The following is a 20,648-nucleotide window of genomic DNA, read 5'->3' on the forward strand; positions in this document are numbered from 1 at the left end:
AGTGTTGCCATGAGCTGTGGTGTAAGTCGCCCATGCAGCTCTGATCTGGCGTTGCTGTGGCAGCTCCAATTCAACCCCTAGCCTGGGAATCTCCATATGCCATGGGTTCGGCCCTAAAAAGACAGGAAAAAAAAAAAAAAAAAAAAGGAGCCACACATGTAAAGCATGCAAGTGTAATAAAATGTTACAGAAGCAATGTTTTTTTAAAAAAATGTTTAAGCATTACTCAGCAGGAAAAATAAATTCTGACTAAATGAAAGAAAATGGGAAGTGGTCAAAAGAAGTTTCACCTAGGACATGAGTTTTGAGTTGCCTTCAAAGAAAACCAGGTGTTCACCAGGTGTACAGGATGGGGAGGAGCATTCCTGGCAGCCCAAGCAAAGAGAGCAGCATGAGCAAAGATATAGAAGTATGAAACCTTACAACATGTTCTCTGAAACTACAAACGGTTTAGTACAGCTTGAATGTATTGTTTAAAGAGAGGCCCATGAAGAAATGGGAGCCAGGAACTAGAAACGAAGGGACTAGATCAGAGTGAGTCTCATTTTATTGTATATATAGTAGCAGCCAATGGGGAGCTTTTTTATTTTTTTATTTTATTTTATTACTGATTATTATTTTTTCTATGATAGCTAGTTTACAGTGTTCTGTCAGTTTTCTACTGTACAAGGTGGCCCAGTCACACATACACATATGCATTCCTTTTTCTCACATTATCATGCTCCATCATAAGTGACTAGATATTGTTCAATGGGGAACTATTAAAGTATAATTGTCCCTTTGTATCTGGTGTCCTGGTTCCCCCACCTCCTCCTTCCCACCTACCCCGCCTGCCAACCTCACTCAGCTCCTGCAGATACCAAAATTCCAGATGCTAAAATCCTTTATATAAAATGCTGTATCATTTGCATATAATTTATGCACTGTATACTTTAAATCACCTTTAAATTAGTTATAAAGCTTAGTACAATGTAAATGTTACATAAAAGGCTATAAGTACAATGTGGATGCTATAAAAATAGTTACTGGTGTACAGCAAATTCAAGTTTTGATTTTTGGAACTTTCTGGATTATTTTCTTCAAATATTTTCTATCCAAGTTTGGTTGAATCCATGGATTTGGAACCCACTGATATGGTGGGCCTGAGTGTATTCTTAGGAGAGGAAATAATTTGTTCACATTTGGAGTTTAGGGGAAAAAAGATTATAAGTGGAAAATAATTTGAATGGAGTAAAGATTTAGGGCAGTGAGGGCAGTTAGAAAATAGTAACAGCAACAGGATGTCCCATTGTGGTGCAGTGGAAACGAATCCGACTAGGAACCATAAGGTTGCAGGTTCGATCCCTGGCCTAGCTCATAGGGTTAAGGATCAGGTGTTGCCCTGAGCTGAGGTGTAGGTCACAGGTGCAAATTGGATCCCGGTGTAGCTGTGGCTCCAATTTGACCCTTAGCCTGGGAACCTCCATTAGCCACAAGTGCAGCCCGAAAGAAAGAAAACAGCAACAGCAACAACTCTGGTGAGAGTACACCTTTATTGATCAATAAAGGTGGTAGAAGTGGGGATTTATGAGGAGATATTAAGAAGATGGAGACAAGAAGCCTGATGATCAGACTGACAAAGAGAGAGGCAGAGGGGAAATCTCAGCTTAATGCGCAGTTTTCTGCCAGGGTGATTAGTTAGTGACACTCACTGAGATTTGAAAAATTAGAAGACAAGCAGATTGAGGAATAAATGTACCGAGTTTGCTTGGGACATGTTTTTGTTTGTCTCTTTGTATGTTTTTTTTAAATTGTGGCAAAATACATGAAATTTACCATCTTAACCATTTGTTCAGTGCCCAGTTCAGTAGTTAAGTATTTTCACATTGTTTGCAATAATCTTCAGAATTTTTTCATCTTTCTAAACTGAAACTCCACAACAGTTAACCACTCTCATTTCCCTCTCCCCTGGCATCCACCATTCTAGTTTCAATTTCCATGAGTTGACGACTCTAGGTCCCTCAAATGGAATTGTACAATATTTGTCTTTTAATGACTAACTTCTTTCACTTAGCATAATATTGGTAAGATTTACCCATGTTATAAAATGTGCCAGAATTTCCTTCTTTTTAAGGCTTTTTATTTTAAATAATATTCCACTCTATATACCATTGTATATACCATGTTTTCTTTATCCATTCTTCTGTCAATGGGCATTGGGTTACTTTCACATTTCAGCAATTGTGAATAATGCTACTAGGAACATGGGAATACAAATATCTCTTTGAGAAAGTTGCCGTTGTCTCTCAGCGGGTTGAGAACCCAACTAGCATCCATGAGGATACAGGTTTGATCCCTGGTCTCACTCAGTGGGTTAAGGATCTGACATTGCCATGAGCTGTGGTGTAGTTAGCCACTGCAACTCAGACCTGGTGTTGCTGTGGCTGAGGTGTAGGCCCACAGCTGCAGCTCCAATTTGAACCATAGCCTGGGAACTTCTATATGCTATGGGTGTGGCCCTAAAAAGACACACACACAAAAGAAAATATCTCTTTGAGACCCTGCTTTGAATTCTTGTGGCTACATACCCAGAAGTAGAATTGCTAGATCATACAATAATTCTATTTTTAATATTTTGAGGACCTCTATGTCCATAACTGCTATACTATTTTCTATCCTCACAAACGGTGTACAAGAATTCTAATTTTCCCACATTCTAACACTTGTTATTTTCTGTTATTACTGTTGTTTTGCTAGTAGCTATTATAATGAGTGTGGGGACTTGTTTTGAAGGTATTATGGGACATCCAGGTGGAAACATCTTGTAAATAGTTGGACGTATGTTGTAGACTGCAGGAGAGAAGTCTGGTAATTTCCAAATGGGTGTGCTTGAGATTGCTTAAAGATAGAATAGGGAAGAAAGAAGACAATGACCATGACGGACAAAACTCTGAGCAACATTTCTGGGTCTGCAGAAGGGAAGCCAGTGAGTGGAGTCATGGGGGAAACAAGTTGCAAAAAGAAGAGTATGGTCAACAGTGGCCAGTGCTGGAAAAGGGAAAAGGGAGATGGAATCTGAAAAATAAAAGTTGGGGGAGTTCCTGCAGTGGTGCAGCAGAAACAAACCCAACTAGGAACCATGAGGTTGTGGGTTCGGTCCCTGGCCTTGCTCAGTGGGTTAAGGATCCACCATTGCTGTGAGCTGTGGTGTAGTTCACAGATGCGCCTGGGATCTGGCATTGCCGTGGCTCTGGCATAAGCCGGCAGCACCAGCTCTGATTAGAGCCCTAGCCTGGGACTTCCATATGCCTCAGGTGTGGCCCTAAAAAGACAAAAAGACAAAATAAAAAATAAAAAAATAAAAAGTTGGACGAATTTGAAATTGGGGTCAAAGAAAGCAGTTTGGACTCTAAAATTTAATGAAGGACCAATTCTAGGATATAATAACACCATATTAATAACAATAAATAATACAACACCAAAGATTCATGGTGTGGCCTTGAAAGCAGACTGCTGAAGTGGAGTGAATGAAGGTGGTTGAATAGCTAGATTCTAGGAATTCAAAAAAGTAGACAAGCAGGGTGTGGACGTCACTCATTATGATGGTAAACGAAAGAAAGACTGAGCACCAGACCCCAACATCATCTGTGAATGAGGGGAAATGAAGACAGGGACAGAGGTGATAAATGAGGAGGTGTGCACGGCAAGGAGGAGGATTTTCACAAGAAAATAGTACTGTAACAGTCTGGCGATGCCCACCAGAGGCAGGGAAATGGCAATACTATCTCCAGGCTCCATAGGACAACAGGGTGAAGGAACATGGTGGGCATCCAATATAGAAAGATGAGGAGAATTGTCCTTGGGGGGAGGTTAGATATCAGTTTCAGTGAGTGGAGATATCTCTGCTAAAATCCTGAGAATATGAGACATGTATATATAGTGAAACAAAGTTGGGGACTGAGAGATGTAGAGCTGGAATACGCCTGAAGAAATAAGGAGGGAATAAGCACAGATGGTGTAAGAGAATGACCCTAAAAGAGTTAACCAATGTGATTCAGAAGGAGGACATGTGATGGCTCCCACAAAGTTGGACAATGCACAACCCGTATGGCCACATGCCAAAGGGCCGCGAGATCATGAAGGGGCTTATGGGTCACAGAGTAGGAAGTTTGGATTTTATTTTATTTGTAACAGGAAAGCATTGAAAGATTTGCATTATTTGATTGCAGTGTGACAATGAAAATGGAGAGGAGTAGACATATGGGATATGCTTTATTGGAAGAACGAAAGGGTCTTGCTATTGAATTTTTTATTTTATTTTATTTGTCTTTTTGTCATTTCTTGGGCTGCTCCCGTGGCATATGGAGGTTCCCAGGCTAGGGGTCCAATCGGAGATGTAGCTGCTGGCCTACGCCAGAGCCACAGCAACGCCAGATCTGAGCTGCGTCTGCGACCTACACCACAGCTCCTGGCAACGCTGGATCCTTAACCCACTGAGCAAGGCCAGGGATCGAACCCGCAACCTCATGGTTCCTAGTCAGATTCGCTAACCACTACGCCACGACGGGAACTCTGCTATTGAATTTTTATAGGTATGAAAGGGACACAAAAGGGAAAGAGAGGAGTCAAGGATGATTCTTTAGGTTTTGGCTGAACGCTTGGTTGGATGGTTATTACTGATAGTAAGAGAAAAGCTTGGGACAGGATGGAAGTGGGATAGGACAGGTTTGGGAGGGGAATTCACAAGTTAAGTTTGACATGCTCTTAAGTATCCAAGAGAGGCATTGGGTGGATCATCAGAGACAGAGAGAGAGCAGCTTGCCCTGAGCTCAAGAAAAATGCAGGCAGAAGATTGAGAATCATTGCTATCTATCACATAAACACTATTAAAAGTCATGAGATTGGATGAAATGATCTCTGGACACAGGGTAGATAGAAAAGAGAAGAAAATCCAGGGGGTGAAAATCCAGGGGGTAAAAATCCATTTATTGCTCTCAGACATCATGGCAGAATCAGATGAATTATTGCTAAAATTGCATGCTTAAGGTCATCAGATTTACCTTCTTTAAATGTGATTTGTACTTTTCTGCTCAAAATAACTAGCGATTATTTTCTACTCTCATAAAATTGAGCATATATCCCTTCATCTCTTTTCTAAGTTGTCTATATGCTTGATCGACACTTAAGGATTTATTAAGTACTTTCCATTTGCTTGATATTGTAAGAGAGAACATGGTGAATTAAAAAAAAATTGGGGAGTTCCCATGTGGCTCAGCAGGTTAAGGATCCAGCATTGTCACTGCAGTGGCTCCAGTTGCTGCAGTAGCACAGGAACTTCCGCATACTGTCGGGATGCAGCTATTTAAAAAAAAAAAAAAGAAGAAAGAAATGTTTGTTTTCACCCTTAAAAAGAGTGCAGTTTACTTTGCAGTGTAGATGTGCATAGATGATACAATTTTCCATAAATAACTAGCAATATAGAATTTAGTGTTAAAATATACCATAATGCAGGAGTTCCCTGTGGCTCAGTGGGTTAAGGATCCAATGTTGTCACTGCTGTGGCTCTGGTTATTGCTGTGGAGCAAGTTCCATCCCTGGCCTGGGTACTTCCACATGCCATGGGAACGGCCAAAAAAAAAGAAAAGCAATAAAATGCAGAAGAAGATGGATAATTGGGGCTTAATTCCTTGCTGTGGTATCTAAAGCAGAAGGAAAACTCTACACATGTGCAGTTACTCAGGTGTTTCAAGGGATAAGAGGCCTAACCCATGACATATGTCAACAACAACAAAAAAATCAATAAACAATCTATGATAGGATAGATAACAGTTTTACTTGAGCCAAACTAGGGACTATAGCCTGGAAGACAGCCTCTCAAATAATTCTGAGGAGCTGCTCCAGCACAGTTTTATGTCTTGTCAGTAAAAAGAACATCAGGAATTCCCATTGAGGTGCAGTGGAAACAAATCTGACTAGCATCCATGAAGATGGGGTTTTGATCCCTGGCCTCTATCAGTGGGTTAAGGATCCATCATTGCCATGAGATGTGGTGTAGGTCACAGATGAGGCTCGGATCTGGTGTTGCTGTGGCTGTGTCGTAGGCTGGCAGCTGCAGTTCTGATTCAGTCCCTAACCTGGGAATTTTCCATAGGCTACAGGTGTGGTCCTAAAAAGACCAAAAAAAAAAAAAGAAGAAGAAGAACAAAGAACATCAAACAAATCAGAGATACATTGCTTCAGGGTTAAAAAAGACCAGCACTTATACAGCTCATCAGTATGGCTTGGCACCTGGGAAGGGAGTCTTATCATTTAAGGAGTACCAGCATTGGTGTCCCAGGAAGGGAGGCATTTGATCTTTATTTTTAACATGGACATTCTTTACTTCTCGTCACTGTGACTTTTTCTTTAGTAAAATCAAAGAAGATGTACAAAGTGTTTGATAGGCCACAAATAGGCTGTTCTAGTTATAGCATAAATTCAAGTTAACTCCTGTGTAAGCCAGAATGACTTCCCTGTAGCTCCATATGTAAAAATGTCTTTTATCACATAGCACCAACTCACCTGTAACTTGTCCAATGCTTTCACATCTGAGACTTTATTTTAGCTTTGTTCTCCTTCCAGGAAGTGGGCATAACAAGCTATTTTAATGTATCAATTTACTGATGAGGAAAATGAGAAACACTGAAGTGACATAACTAAAGTTGACAGCGAATAACATAGTAAGGCTTAAATGCTCGTACATATATATTCAAAACACATTTCTGAGAACTATCTACTAGATACTGAGCAAGGCACTTTTATTTGATCTTTACTTCTTGACATTGTTTTAATCATCCTGTACTAATAAGCCTTCCCTTTCAGTACTTCTCAGAGATAGATGCATTAAAACTGATGCTTTAGGAAATCCCTTGTAGTGCAGCAGGCTAAGGATCCAGTGTTGCCACTGCTGGGGCTTGGATCAGTGCTGTGGTGCAGGTTTGCTCCCTGGCCTGGGAACTTCCACATGCCTCAGGTGAGGCAAAAAAAAAAAAAAACCTCCCCCCAAATACAAACTCCCTCCACCAAAACCTGATTTTTTTTTTTTTTTGGCAAAGAACCAACAGACCATACACCCAAATATACAAACAAATGGAAAACAATATAATCAGAATATACAGAGTATTGTAGTTTGATAAGGTCATAATTTTTTTTTTTGTCTTTTTGTTGTTGTTGTTGTTGTTGTTGCTATTTCTTGGGCCGCTCCCGCGGCATATGGAGGTTCCCAGGAGGCTAGGGGTTGAATCGGAGCTGTAGCCACCGGCCTACGCCAGAGCCACAGCAACCTGGGATCCGAGCCGCGTCTGCGACCTACACCACAGCTCACGGCAACGCCGGATCTTTAACCCACTGAGCAAGGGCAGGGACCGAACCCGCAACCTCATGGTTTCTAGTCGGATTCGTTAACCACTGCGCCACGACGGGAACTCCCTGATAAGGTCATAATTTTACATAATATTTGCTATTTGCAAACTACCTATCTTTGAAGTCTCCCAGGGTGAGAGACAAAGACATCTTTTTTTTTTTTTTGGTCTTTTGTCTTTTGTCTTTTTAGGACCACATCCGTGGCACATGGAGGTTCCCAGGCTAGGGATCCAGTCGTGCCAGCCTATATCACAACCACAGCAACACCAGATATGAGCGGTGTCTTCGACCTATACCACAGCTCACCACAACACTGGACCTTAACCCACTGAGCAAGACCAGGGATCAAACCCACAACCTCATGGTTCCTAGCTGGATTCATTTCTGCTGCACCATGATGGGAACTCCAAAGACATCTTTAACTAAGGAAGTTTATCCAGGCAAGAAACTCAGTTTGGAAGCAATGAAAGAACAAGCCTTTTAAGGTTGATTATTAGTGATTTATGGGCTTTTCTGCTTGTGCAAACCTTCATTTTCAAAGCTTAGTTCAAAAGCTACCTCCACCATGAAGATGATTCTGATGCATTAATTATTATCCATCAAGTCTTTCATTTCAGTAATGCCTTGAAAGACAAGCTCATTCGGGCCCTGAAAGGAGAAAGAGGCTTCTCAGCAAAAGGCAATCAGTTCTCCCATGAAACCACCAAAGGTTGTTCTAGACTCATGAAATGATAAATAGAAAGGTAAATAGGGACTATGAGTGATTGCCTTATGACACCCTTAAGCAGAATCTAAAATCTTCATTTCATTACTGTCAGTAGAAGCAAAGATCTCTTAAGTGCTAGGCACCAAATCAGGAATTGGAATGACATATAAGAAGATGCCCTGGGAGTTCCCTGGTGGTCTAGTGGTCAGGATTTCAAGTTTTCACCTCTACAACTTGGGTTCAATCCCTGGTCTGGGAACTAAGATTCCATAGCAACTGCTGCACACTGAAGCCAACCTCCCCCCCCCAAAACAAACAAACCAACAAACAAAAAGATGCCCTTTTGAGGGAGGACTTAGTGAAGACTCTTAGGAAAATAGATGTTGTCAAATAATTACTATATGATGACATAGACACAGGCCATGGAATCAGCATAGTGTGCAGCAAGAAGTGATAAGCTCTGCAGTACCCACCCCCCAAATAACTCTAACCTCATCTATATACCCTCTCCCTCCCTCACTCCACTCCAGCCACATTTTGGGTTCCTTGAAAACACCAAGTATGCTTTTGTTTCAGGGCTTTTGCATTTCCTATTCTCTCCATCTGATAAGAGTTCCTTCTAGAAGTCCAAAGGGTTTATATCTCTCACTCAGGTCTCTACTCTTGTACCACCTCATTAGAGTGGCTTTCCATGACCACTTGACATATGGAAGTTCCCAGGCAAGGGGTCGAATCAGAGCTGCAGCTGCTGGCCTACACCACAGCTCACAGCAACGCCAGATCCTTAACCCACTGAGTGAGGCCAGGGATCAAATCTGTATCCTCATGGATACTAGTTGGATTCATTTCTGATGTGCCACAACAGGAAGTCCCTCAATAATTGTTAAATAAATTAACAATATTTATTGACCAGAGAGCAAGTAAACCAATTGGTTGATTTGTAAAACTCGAATGGATTTCTTTCTAAAAAGTGAGTGTTCTGTCTGAAAACTTTACAACAGAAAAAGACTTCAGAGATCATCTAAATTCAGCTTTCCTATCTTATAGATGAGAAATCTGAAGCACAGAGGGGTGGATTACCTGAGGTCTTGCTACTAGATAGTTTTAGGTAAGAGCTAAACCACCAGTTCTCACACAGCATGTTTTCTTCTCCTTGAGAGACGTGTTTTCAAAAGTAGCCCCAAAACTTGGCAATATCTAGTAAAATGAAAACTTCACATACTTTATGATAAAAAAAAAAACCCACTTGTACAAAACAGCAAGTCATTTACAAGGCTTGTTGTTTTGGGTTTTTTTTTTCTTTCTTTCTTTTTTACGAAAGTGGGAAGTTGAAATCATTCTAAATGCACATCAGTAGGGAACTAGCTGTATTCATTTTGTGATAGCTATGTTATGGGATATTATGAAGGGCTTAAAAATGGACATAATTTCATACATATATACATGAACATGGAAAGGCTCTCCAAGACACTGCTAAATAAAAAACAACTCACATATGGGAAGGATTCCCCAAGACACTGAGTAAAAATACCAAACAAAAAACAATCCACACAAAGATACACGCATATTGTATTCTTTAAGACGGGTTAACCTCAAGTTTTTCCACCAAAACAATGCATGTGAAGAAAATATATATATAAAATTTCATAATACTGCCCCTGAAACAGGAAAACAAAGGCTACCTCTGTAAAGGAGAATAACAGATAAGAAGTCTTTGATTTTTTTTACCACGGACAATGCGTTATTCATTTACTTGGCTTTTATTTGCTGTTAATTTTTCAAGAAAGTGGGCTTGAATTACGGTTTGTTCTCTAATGAGAAACAGGGACTGAGGTAATGATTCTGTGTTGTTTGATACATGTAAAGAAAGAAACAAGGCCTTTCATTAAGATTAAAAAACAACAACAAACAAACAAAAAAAAAAACAGACTGAGAAGAAAAAGTAAACACCAAAGGCAGAAAGTAACAATGGAGTACTCTCCAGCAAAAGCAATACGGTTTACCAGAGATAGGATTGGGGGAGGGGAATCCTAGACGACGCACGACGTTACAAGAGGAAGTCACGCTAAAAAAGCAAAGCGAGATTCCACGGGAGGCGGGGCCAACTACGATGCGCGTGCGCAACCAGGCTTAGGTGGCCGCCGCCGCTGCGGAAGCAAAGCCACCTAGAGACGCCGCGCCGCTTGGGTGCTGCTGCGCGTGCGCGGGCGCGGGCGGAGCGGCGCCGGAGTCGTCTTCTTTGCCGCCGCCGCTGCCGCCGCCGCCACGGCCGTCTCTCCTGGATTTGAGTCTCGCGCTTTCTTCGCTCGCCGGCGGGTTCGCTCCCCTGTCGAGCCCCCGGGCAGCGAGGCTTGGGAAGGGGTTGGAGGGGGCTGCTGATAGCTGCCTTTAAGTTGTGCTCGGGGCGGCCATGTCGGCCGGCGAGGTTGAGCGCCTAGTGTCGGAGCTGAGCGGCGGGACCGGAGGGGATGAGGAGGAAGAGTGGCTCTATGGCGGTACGGAACTTCCTGTCCCTTCTCTCTCTCCCGGGTTCTCTCAGGCCTCTCCTCCGGGTCTGCCGACAGCTGGCGTCCCAGGCCCCTGACGCCGCCGCCGCCCGGGGCCTCTCGCACAGAGCCTCGTCCGGCCTGACTCAGGCCGAGTGCGGCATGCGCGTCCCCCGCCCCCCTCGGTCTCTGGACGCCCAGCCCACGGCCCCTACGCGCACCCACCCGGCGGCGGCCGCTCGGGGCTGGTCCGGGGGCGCGGGTCCTGGCCTGCGGTCTCTCCCACCTGCTCACTCGGGCTTCTCGGACGCCTCGCCTCCGCGCTCTTTCGTCTGTTTTTTAGTATCGCCTCTAAGCTGTGTTGGTGCGGCTCCTCTTGCCCCTTGACTGTAGGATGCCCTTCCTGTTGCCAGAAACAGTCATTCTGTAATAATAGCTAAATAAAGTTGATGCTGTAAAACTAACGTCTTGTTTCTTGATGGTCAGTTTGTATGGAATGCAACTGCAAGGGTACCTTCTTGTCTGAAAGTCGTGCTTTAAAAATAATTAATTAAGAGAGAGAGAAAGAGATGGAATACATTATGGCCCATAAAGAAAACTCTGAATGTCTCCTGTATTAAGGTGAAATTTTTCTTTTATAAGAGACTGCTCTTAACCCACATCATTGAAGTATCTCATGTCCCTAGGCTTATAGTTTTCAGTGTCATCTCATGTATATTTTTTTCACAAAATAAGTTCACTACATCTTTTATGACCCCTTTGAAAGGGACTTGTGTGACACTGATTTTTAACTTCCATCAAGTTATGGTCCCTTCTTGTTTGTTACTGATACTAATTTTGAAAGTTAATGTTTTTTCGTTGCCTAAAATGCATATTGATTCTCTTGAGAATAGTGTAGTAAAAGACCACGTTTAGGCACCATGCAGCTCCTGGTGATGTGATTAACAAACTTTGAGTTTGATAAACTTGTAAAAGACATTATCTTTTTTTTTGGTGGCAAAATTTAGCATTAGTAATACTCTGAATTGTAAACGTTGAGGGTTTCTTTTACACAGATCTAGAAATCTTTAGTACCTTTTAAATTAAGCTTATTTTTATAGAAGTAAAGTCTGATTTTTTAAAATTTTTTTATTTTTCATAAAAGACATATCTTGTTAAGTTATTATAAGGTGATCTAACTTTGGATGTGCTTATAGGCCCATGGGACGTGCATGTGCACAGTGATTTGGCAAAGGACCTAGGTTAGTGCTTGTGATGATCACTTAAGATTTTCATAATATTGGTTTCTTAAAGAGAGCTTTGTTTGTTAATTTTATTTATTTATTTATGTATTTTTTTTGGTAGATGAAAATGAAGTTGAAAGGCCAGAAGAAGAAAATGCCAGGTTAGTGAAATTTCTTGTTGATGCTTATATAGATTGTGTGGTACAGTGATTTTGTCAGCAGATTGTCAGAATTATTTCATTATGATCATTGGCTCAATTACATTTTGACTAAAGGTGGAAAGACATTGAGTTCTTTTTTTACTATTTAAGGACCTAATCTTATACCAATTTCATTTATTTGTTAGTAGCCTAGGAGACAAAGTTTTTTAAGGGTTTGAAAATTTTTCACTATTAAGGAACATTGTTTTCATAAGTGATCTCGATAGTGGAATATACGGTATAACCATTTGACTACTAAGAAAATTTTTAAAGAATTTTTTATATCTAGTCACTTATGGAGCATGATAATGTGAGAAAAACAATGTATACATGTATGTGTGACTGGGTCACCTTGCTGTACAGTAGAAAAGTGACAGAACACTGGAAACCAGCTATAAGGAAAAATAAAAATCTTTATAAAAAATTCTTTGGGTAGCTACTTTTACAATTTCTTTTTTTTTTTTTTTGGTCTTTTTTTTGTCTTTTCTATGGCTGAACCCATGGCATATGCAGGTCCCCAGGCTAGGGGTCAAATCGGAGCTGCAGCTGCTGGCCTATACCACAGCCACAGCAGCACCAGATCCAAGCTGCATCTGCAACCTACACCACAACTCACGGCAATGCGAGATCCTTAACCCACTGAGCAAGGCCAGGGATTGAACCCACAACCTCATGGTTCCTATTCGGATTCGTTAACCACTGAGCCACGACGGGAACTCCTGCTTTTACAACTTCTTAATATTTTGGATAGAGTAATGCACTTTGGTTATTACTTCAAGGTTTGGATTTATTCAGAAGTCAGTGTGGAATTAATGAATTAAGATGGATTGCCTTTTTTAGACTACTAGAAAAATACAAGTATCACTTACAGAACATATATGGGGAGCCAACAACTTACTCAAAATTTCACAACAACTCATGCATACAAGTATGTCGCTATGCTGACATTATTCTGACCAGATGCCTTAGTGTCTTAGAGTAGGGGAGAGGTGATTACAGAAAGAGCTTTTAAAGAATATTTGCGTTTAAAAATAGGAGGAAACACCACCTCACACTGATTAGGAATGTCTGTAATCAAAAAGATAGTAACAGGTGTTGGTGAAGATAATGGGGAAATCAGAACCCTTATACAGCACTAATGGTGGGATTGGAAAACGGTGCAGCTAACTGTGGATAATGGTCTGAGAGTTTTTCAAAAGGTTAAATGTAGAGCTACCAGATGATCCAGGAATTTTCCTAAATATATTCTTTAGAGAAATGAGACTTGTACGTGAATGTTCATAGCAGCAACATAATAGCCAAGAAATGGAAAGATCCCAACTGTCTATCAAATGATGAATGCACAGGTTTAAAAAAGTGGTTTATCTATGCAGTGAAATACTGTTTGGCAGTAAAAAGACACGAATGAAGTACTGATATGTGTTAGTTAGAATATGGATGAACCACGAAAACATGCTAAAACCAGTCAAAAAAGACTACATGTTGTATTTCTAATTGTGCTAGATGTACAGACTAAGTAAACCCATAGAAACAGGAGCTAGTGAGTGGTTGCTGAGACTGGGCATGGCAAAATGGAGAGTGACTATGTATATATATATATAGCAGATTTTTTTTGGAGGTGATGAACATGTTCTAGAGTTATATGGTGTGATGTTTGCACTATTCTGTAAACATATTAAAAACCATTCAGTTGTACACTTCAAATGAATGGTTTGTGAGATACATAAATTATATCTGAACACTGTTGTCAAAGAGTGAATGGAGGAATTTCCGTTGTGGCTCAGATGGATAAGATCCATGAGGATGTGGGTTCAATCCCTGGCCTCCATCAGTGGGTTAAGGATTTGGTGTTGCTGCGAGGTGTGGTGTAGGTTGCAGACTTGCCTGGACGTTGATCTGGACATTGCTGTGGCTGTGGTGTAGGTCAGCAGCTGCAGCTCCAATGCAACCCCTAGCCTGGGAAATTCCATATGCCTTGGGTGCAGCCCTTAAAAAAAAAAAAAAAAAAAGAGTGAATGGTGAGAAGAAGTGAGAAGTAGAAATTTGAAATTATTTCTTCCTTGCTTAAAAATATCTCCTGTATTGGAAGATTTTTTTTTTTTAACCCATTGATATATCATCTGAAATCTTGTCACTTAGTTTTGGAGTGTATATATCCAACCCAGTTCCTAACCCTAATCTCAATTAACCACAAAGTTGGGATTTATGTAGTTTATCATTAATGAATGTAGTTAAATATTTCTTCATACCCTGTTTTTCATTTGGTCAGGAAATTAATGAAAATAATCAAACACATTTTTGTGAACTAGTTTTTGTTCTCTTTTCTTAGTACTAGTTCTTGGCTACAGTTGTCAAATCTTATTTTCTGATTAAACATTCTTTAATTTTAATTCCTCAATACACAGCTTGGTTAAATTGGAGAGGAAGGCTGCAGTGTTAAAATGTCTTTATATTCCTTAGTAACACTTTATTTTGAAAGCTATTAAGTTTATTTCATCCGAAGGAAAAGATCTGCCCTTAAAGTTTTGTTTTTCTTCAAAAAGCTTATAATTTTATCTTGTTTTTAGCATTTTAATGGTGATAGAGAATGAGAACTTTTAAAAGTCTCTGGGAGAAGAGAGCTCTGCTAAAGCTGTGTTCTAGTATCCAGTATGGTACATACACACTGCATTACCCTGAGTCAAGTCCTTGTCCTCAGAGGTTTCCCCACTTTCTTTGTGACTGGGCCCTCATTGAAACTGTTCTTAACCATTGCATTGTACTGTCACCAATTGTCTTGTTTTATGTATCCACGTTTTGGGTAAACATACTGTTTTGTGACATAAAAAGCAAACTCAGCTTGTTTCTGAGAAATGTACTGAAGAATTATGGCTGCATATTTTTTTCCTTGGGTCAAGTAGTAGAATAGTGAAAATGGAAGAGATAAGTTTTTGGTTTTATTTGAAGATAGAAGATTATAAAATACCACTATGAGATTAAATTGATTTATATAGAAACTGCTTAATTAGCAGAAATTCAATGAAAAGAGCTTTGACCTGTATCAACATCTGGACATTTTCCCTAGAAATGCTACAAAATAATTGTGAGTTGCCTTATACTTCAGTTTATCTATAAAATGAGGTTAATGGTTAATTCCTACTATCAAAACTATAATTATTAGAAATATAAGAAAGCAGTTATAGTATAGTACTATTAAGTTTTATCTCATGGTGAATGGACATATGCTTGAGTCTTAAGAGAATGAGTGTTATATATCAATTTTCTTGTAACAAGACCAATTCAAATTTTAACTGGCCTTAAAATAATTTAAAAAAATTTTAATGACTTTTATTTTTTCCATTATAGTTGGTTTACAGTGTTCTGTCATTTTTCTACTGTACAGCAAAGTGACCCAGTCACACACATCTACATTCTTTTTCTCACATTATCCTCCATCATGCTCCATCACAAGTGACTAGGTATAGTTCCCAGTGCTGTACAGCAGGATCTTAGTGCTTATCCATTCCAAAGGCAGTAGTTTGCATCTATGAACCCCGAGTCCCAGTCCATCCCACTCCCTCCCCCTCCCCTTTGGCAGCCACAAGTGTGTTCTCCAAGTCCCTGAGTTTCTTTTCTGTGGAAAGTTTCATTTATGCTGTATATTAGGTTCCATATAATGTGATATCATATCATATTTGTCTTTTCTTTCAGACTTATCTCACTTAGTATGAGAGTCTCTAGTTCCATCCATGTTGCTTCGAATGGCGTTACTTTGTTCTTTTTTATGGCTGAATAGTAATCTATTGTGTGTATATACCAGATCTTCTTAATCAGTTCATCTCTAACAGACATTTAGGTTGTTTCCATGTCTTATCTATTGTGAATAGTGCTGCAGTGAACTTATGTGTGCATGTGTCTTTTTCTTTTTTCTCTTCTTTTTTTTTTTAATGCCGAAAGAACTTTCTTTACTTTTGTTTTGTTTTTGAAAGCAAGCTTCTTTTGTTGAGGGAAAAGAATGACATAATGGAGAAAAGTTGAGTCCAGAGAGGATTTACGTTGTACATGTGTCTTTTTCAAGGAAAGTTTTGTCTGGATATATGCCCAAGAGTGGGATTGCTGGGTCATATATGTAGTTCTGTAGTTTTCTGAGGTACCTCCATACTGTTTTCCATAGTGGTTGTACCAATTTACATTCCCACCAATAGTGTAGGAGGGTTCCCTTTGTTCCACACCCTCTCCAACATTTGTTATATGTGGACTTTTTAATAACGGCCATTCTGACTGTTGTGAGGTGGTACCTCATAGTAGTTTTGATTTGCTTTTCTCTAATAATCAGTGATGTTGAGCATTTTTTCATGTGTTTATTGGCCATCTGTATATCTTCTTTGGAGAAATGTCTGTTCAGGCCTTTTGCCTATTTTTTAATTGCGTTGTTAGTTTTTTTGCTGTTGAGTTGTGTAAGTTGTTTGTATATTTTAGAGATTAAGCTGTTGCCAGTTGCATCCTTGGAAATTATTTTCTCCCATTCTGTAGGTTGTCTTTTTTTTTATGGTTTCCTTTGCTGTTCGAAAGTCTTGTCAGTTTAAGTCCCATTGGTTTATTTTTGCTTTTATCCCTTTTGCCTTGGGAAACAAAAAAGAAATTTTTTTTTTTTTTGGAGTTCTCATCATGGCACAGTGGGTTAAGAATCTGACTGCAGTGGCTCAGGTTACTGTGGAGGCATAGATTCATTTCACGGCCAGTGCAGTGGATTAAAAGGATCTGGTGCTGCCACAACTGTGGTGTTGGTTGCAGCTGTGGCTTAGATTCAGTGCCAGGCCTGGAAACTTCCATATGCCGTGGTGCAAAAAATAAGAAAAAAAAAAGTAATTTTTATTAATGCTTCAAAATTAGTTCTGGCACTGCTTTGGGTCAAATTGGAAGCCAGTCATACATGAAGGTAAAACTTTTTATCTTATTTATTTTTTATTCAACAAAGAACATATATCCAGTAAGACTGATGAAACAGAGAACCAAGAGCATGTGTGTTTACTAAATACTGAAAGAGTTAATGTGATCAAACCACAGATCTGAGTTCCTTGGGCACCAGGTAAAAGAGGAAACTGTGTTACATAGTCCTTGGCAATTACTTTTTTTTTTTTTTTCCTGTCTTTTGTCTTTTTAGTGCTGCAGTTGCGGAATATGGAGGTTCCCAGGCTAGGGGTCTAATCCAAGATGTAGCTGCTGGCCTACACCACAGCCACAGCAATGCAAGATCTGAGCCGTGTCTGCACCCTACACCACAGCTCATAGCAACGCTGGATCCTCAACCCACTGAGCCGCAACTTTGTGGTTCCTAGTCGGATTCGTTTCTGCTGCGCCACGACGGGAACTCCTTTTTAAAATTTTTATTTATTTACTTATTTTTTTTGTCCTTGGCATTTACTAGAGTACTTTGATATTGAATATAATTTTAGGATAAATTAGAAACAGATTATAAATTATAAACTGATTAAGGGAGTTCCCTGGTGGCTCAGTGGGTTAAGGATCTAACATTGTCACTGCTGTGGCTTGGGTCACTGCAGTGGTGTGGGTTTGTTCCCTGGCCAGGGAACTTCTACATTCTGTGGGCATGGCCAAAAAAAATGTAAAAAACTCGGAGTTCCCATCGTGGCTCAGTGGTGAACGAATCCGACTAGGAACCATGAGGTTGCGGGTTCGGTCCCTAGCCTTGCTCAGTGGGTTAAGGATCCGGCGTTGCTGTGAGCTGTGGTGTAGGTCACAGACTTGGCTCGGATCCCGAGTTGCTGTGACTGTGGCATAGGCTGGCGGCTGCAGCTACAATTAGATCCCTAGTCTGGGAACCTCCATATGCTGCAGGAGCAGCCCTAGAAAAGGCAAAAGGACAAAAAAAAAAAACCCTCAAATTATATCTTATCATCAGATTGTAAATTTGCCATCATTAACATTGTGGAGGCAGTTCCATACTACTTCCAGTGTTGAATGTTCATGTTCTTTGTGAGGTGTTAGGCCCAGACAGGCAGTTTTTACCATGTCTTTGCATATCCAGTGCACAGTAACTTCAGGAAACTTCAGACATAGCTTAAGAACACTAGTATGCTCTGTACTTCAGAAAAGTAATACCAGACATGTATTTGTTTTTGTTGTTTGTAGTGCTAATCCTCCATCTGGAATTGAAGATGAAACTGCTGAAAATGGTGTACCTAAACCGGTAACAAGGCTTTGGGATCTGGTTACTTCTCTGTTTAAAATCTTTATCAGTAGTTTCCCATTCACTTGGGAAGAAAACCAAAATTTAACCTGACTGGGGTATTTTGCATGATCGGGCCTCCTCTTATAATTTCCTTTGTCATCTGGTAATATCAAAAAGCATGACCGTGAGAAGAAGTAGTGGAAGGGGATTGCAGAGGAAATGGAGCATGTGCAAGAGCTTGATGTTAATTGCTTTCAGGGCACTGAGTGATCCTAGATCAACTAGCTAGATCACAGAGAGCCTGGTTTTCAAAGCATACATTGAATCTCTCAACCCAAGTTTGTCAAGTTCTTTAGCAAATTTTTATTTTATGTAAGTGACAGTCTGACCACATGCCCGTTAAAAGTGATTTTTTTAGGGGGGGGGGGTTAAACAAATCTTGGTCCCATGAATATTTTAATCCTGTAAAACAGAGGAGGTTGTTATTCTGCAAGCCTAACAACTTGAACTTGTATACAAAAAAGCATTTAGCCTAGCTGATCTACTTTTTGAATTTACTATTATGTGACTAGGCACAAAGCAGCCTCAAAAAAATAAAACTTTCATAAATGGCCCTACTGGGAGTTCCCGTCGTGGCGCAGTGGTTAACGAATTTGACTAGGAACCATGAGGTTTTGGGTTCATTCCCTGCCCTTGCTCGGTGGGTTAAGGATCCGGCGTTGCCCTGAGCTGTGGTGTAGGTGGCAGATGCGGCTCGGATCCCGAGTTGCTGTGGCTCTGTTGCTGTGCCTCTGGCGTAGGCTGGTGGCTACAGCTCCCATTAGACCCCTAGCCTGGGAACCTCCATATGCCACAGAAGCTGCTCAAGAAAAGGCAAAAAAAAAAGGCCCTATTTTTACTCATAGAAAAAAAGTGTACCCTCATTCATTTGCATGTAGGGCCTCTTTTACGTGTAAATGATGCTGGGAATAGGTGAGCTGCTTCTTAACTATTTGGTGCTTTTAACCATGACTCTTGATTGTTTTCCTCTTTCATATTCTTTTTGTTAAAGATTCCTCAAATACTTTTAAAAAATAATTTTATCTTCTTGATATTTTAGTATACTGTCTTAGATTTTTTTGCAAGAGGGGCAGTTATAAAAGTAGCAAAAAATACATGAGGTGTTATTTACCAAAAGAATGTTGAGAAAAGGTGTTACTTCATGTTCTTAACTCTTTATCATGTAAATCATCAAAGTTGTAATTGAGTTGAAGTAGGTATAACTTTTCCCCTGTAATTAACTCAAAAAAATGCAAAACCATTAACCTTTTCAGTGATTCATATTTGTCATTGAAATGGATTGTTGACTGTATTTTATGATTGTTTATGTTGATATAGAAAGTGACTGAGACTGAAGACGACAGTGACAGTGACAGTGATGATGATGAGGATGATGTTCATGTCACTATAGGAGACATTAAAACGGGTGCACCACAGTATGGGTAAGTTCTTTTTTTTTTTTTTTTTTGGTCTTTTTAGGGCCTCATCTGTGGCATATGGAAGTTCTCAGGCTAGGAGTCAAATTGTAGCTGTAGGTGCTGGCCTATACCACAGCTACAGCAACATGGGATCTGAGCCACATCTGTGACCTACACCACAGCTTATAGCAACACCAATTCCTTAACCTACTGAGCGAGGCCAGGGATTGAACCTGCATCCTCATGGATACTAGTCGGGCTTGTTATTGCTGAGCCAGGACGGGAACTCCGGGGTAAGTTCTTAAGTAACAACTGTGTGCTTAAATTAAAGGTAGAGTGCCTGTATCAGACAATTAGTGATTGATTTAATTGTTCTTACACTTTTCCATCTCACCATGATATGAAAGAACTTTTGTTAAAATTTTACCAAATGAATTGCTAAGAGAGGAGGTAAAAGTTCTTGTTACCAAAAAAAAAATTTGTAACTGTGTGGTAGTGGCTATTAATTGAAGTTATTGTAATCACTTTGCAGTTTATACATATGTCAAATCATTATGTTGTACACTTAAAATTAGTGTTATATGTGAATTATGTTTCATGATAAAAAGAGATTTCACTATGAAAATGCTTTTTTCCTGAAAATAATTAGGTAAAGTTACGTAAAAGCAGCAATTTTTGATTTATAAAATTGAAATGTCTTTATAAATGAATTGAGATTCTTTAAATAGAATTAGAAAACCTTGAATTGCTGTTTACATCTGCATTGTTCTTACGTTTTACTTATCCAGATCTGAGTTTAGATTTTTAATTTTTTTGTCCAATAAAAACAATATCAAAAGTATTTCTGTAGTTCCTGTCGTGGCGCAGTGGAAAAGAATCCGACTAGGAACCATGACCCCTGGCCTCATTCAGTGGGTTAAGGATCCGGTGTTGCCATGAACTGTGGTGTAGGTTGCACACACCACAGTTGCTGGAATCTGGTGTTGCTGTGGCTGTGGTGTAGGCCAGCAGCTGTAGCTCGGAT

The 20,648-nt window shown here is 40.0% G+C and overlaps 1 protein-coding gene across 33 annotated transcripts in view; it reads left to right on the top strand.

The window, feature by feature from the left end:
• The first annotated feature begins 10,258 nt into the window (after window positions 1–10,258).
• Window positions 10,259–20,648, top strand: part of FIP1L1 (factor interacting with PAPOLA and CPSF1) — a 75,201-nt gene continuing 64,811 nt past the window's right edge. For 13 of the 33 annotated variants that reach the window (XM_047799587.1, XM_047799591.1, XM_047799600.1 and 10 more), the window contains exons 1-5: window positions 10,260–10,581; window positions 11,769–11,813; window positions 11,917–11,956; window positions 18,128–18,185; window positions 19,545–19,648. In XM_047799587.1, the coding sequence (XP_047655543.1) occupies window positions 10,497–10,581; window positions 11,769–11,813; window positions 11,917–11,956; window positions 18,128–18,185; window positions 19,545–19,648 (332 nt within the window). In that variant the 5' untranslated portion in view covers window positions 10,260–10,496. Of the gene's footprint in view, window positions 10,582–11,768; window positions 11,814–11,916; window positions 11,957–18,127; window positions 18,186–19,544; window positions 19,649–20,648 lie in introns of all 33 variants that reach the window. The other 20 variants (XM_047799593.1, XM_047799612.1, XM_047799594.1 and 17 more) reach the window with 4 other exon arrangements.

Source organism: Phacochoerus africanus, chromosome 10 (assembly GCF_016906955.1).
Source record: "Phacochoerus africanus isolate WHEZ1 chromosome 10, ROS_Pafr_v1, whole genome shotgun sequence".
Taxonomy (NCBI): domain Eukaryota; kingdom Metazoa; phylum Chordata; class Mammalia; order Artiodactyla; family Suidae; genus Phacochoerus; species Phacochoerus africanus.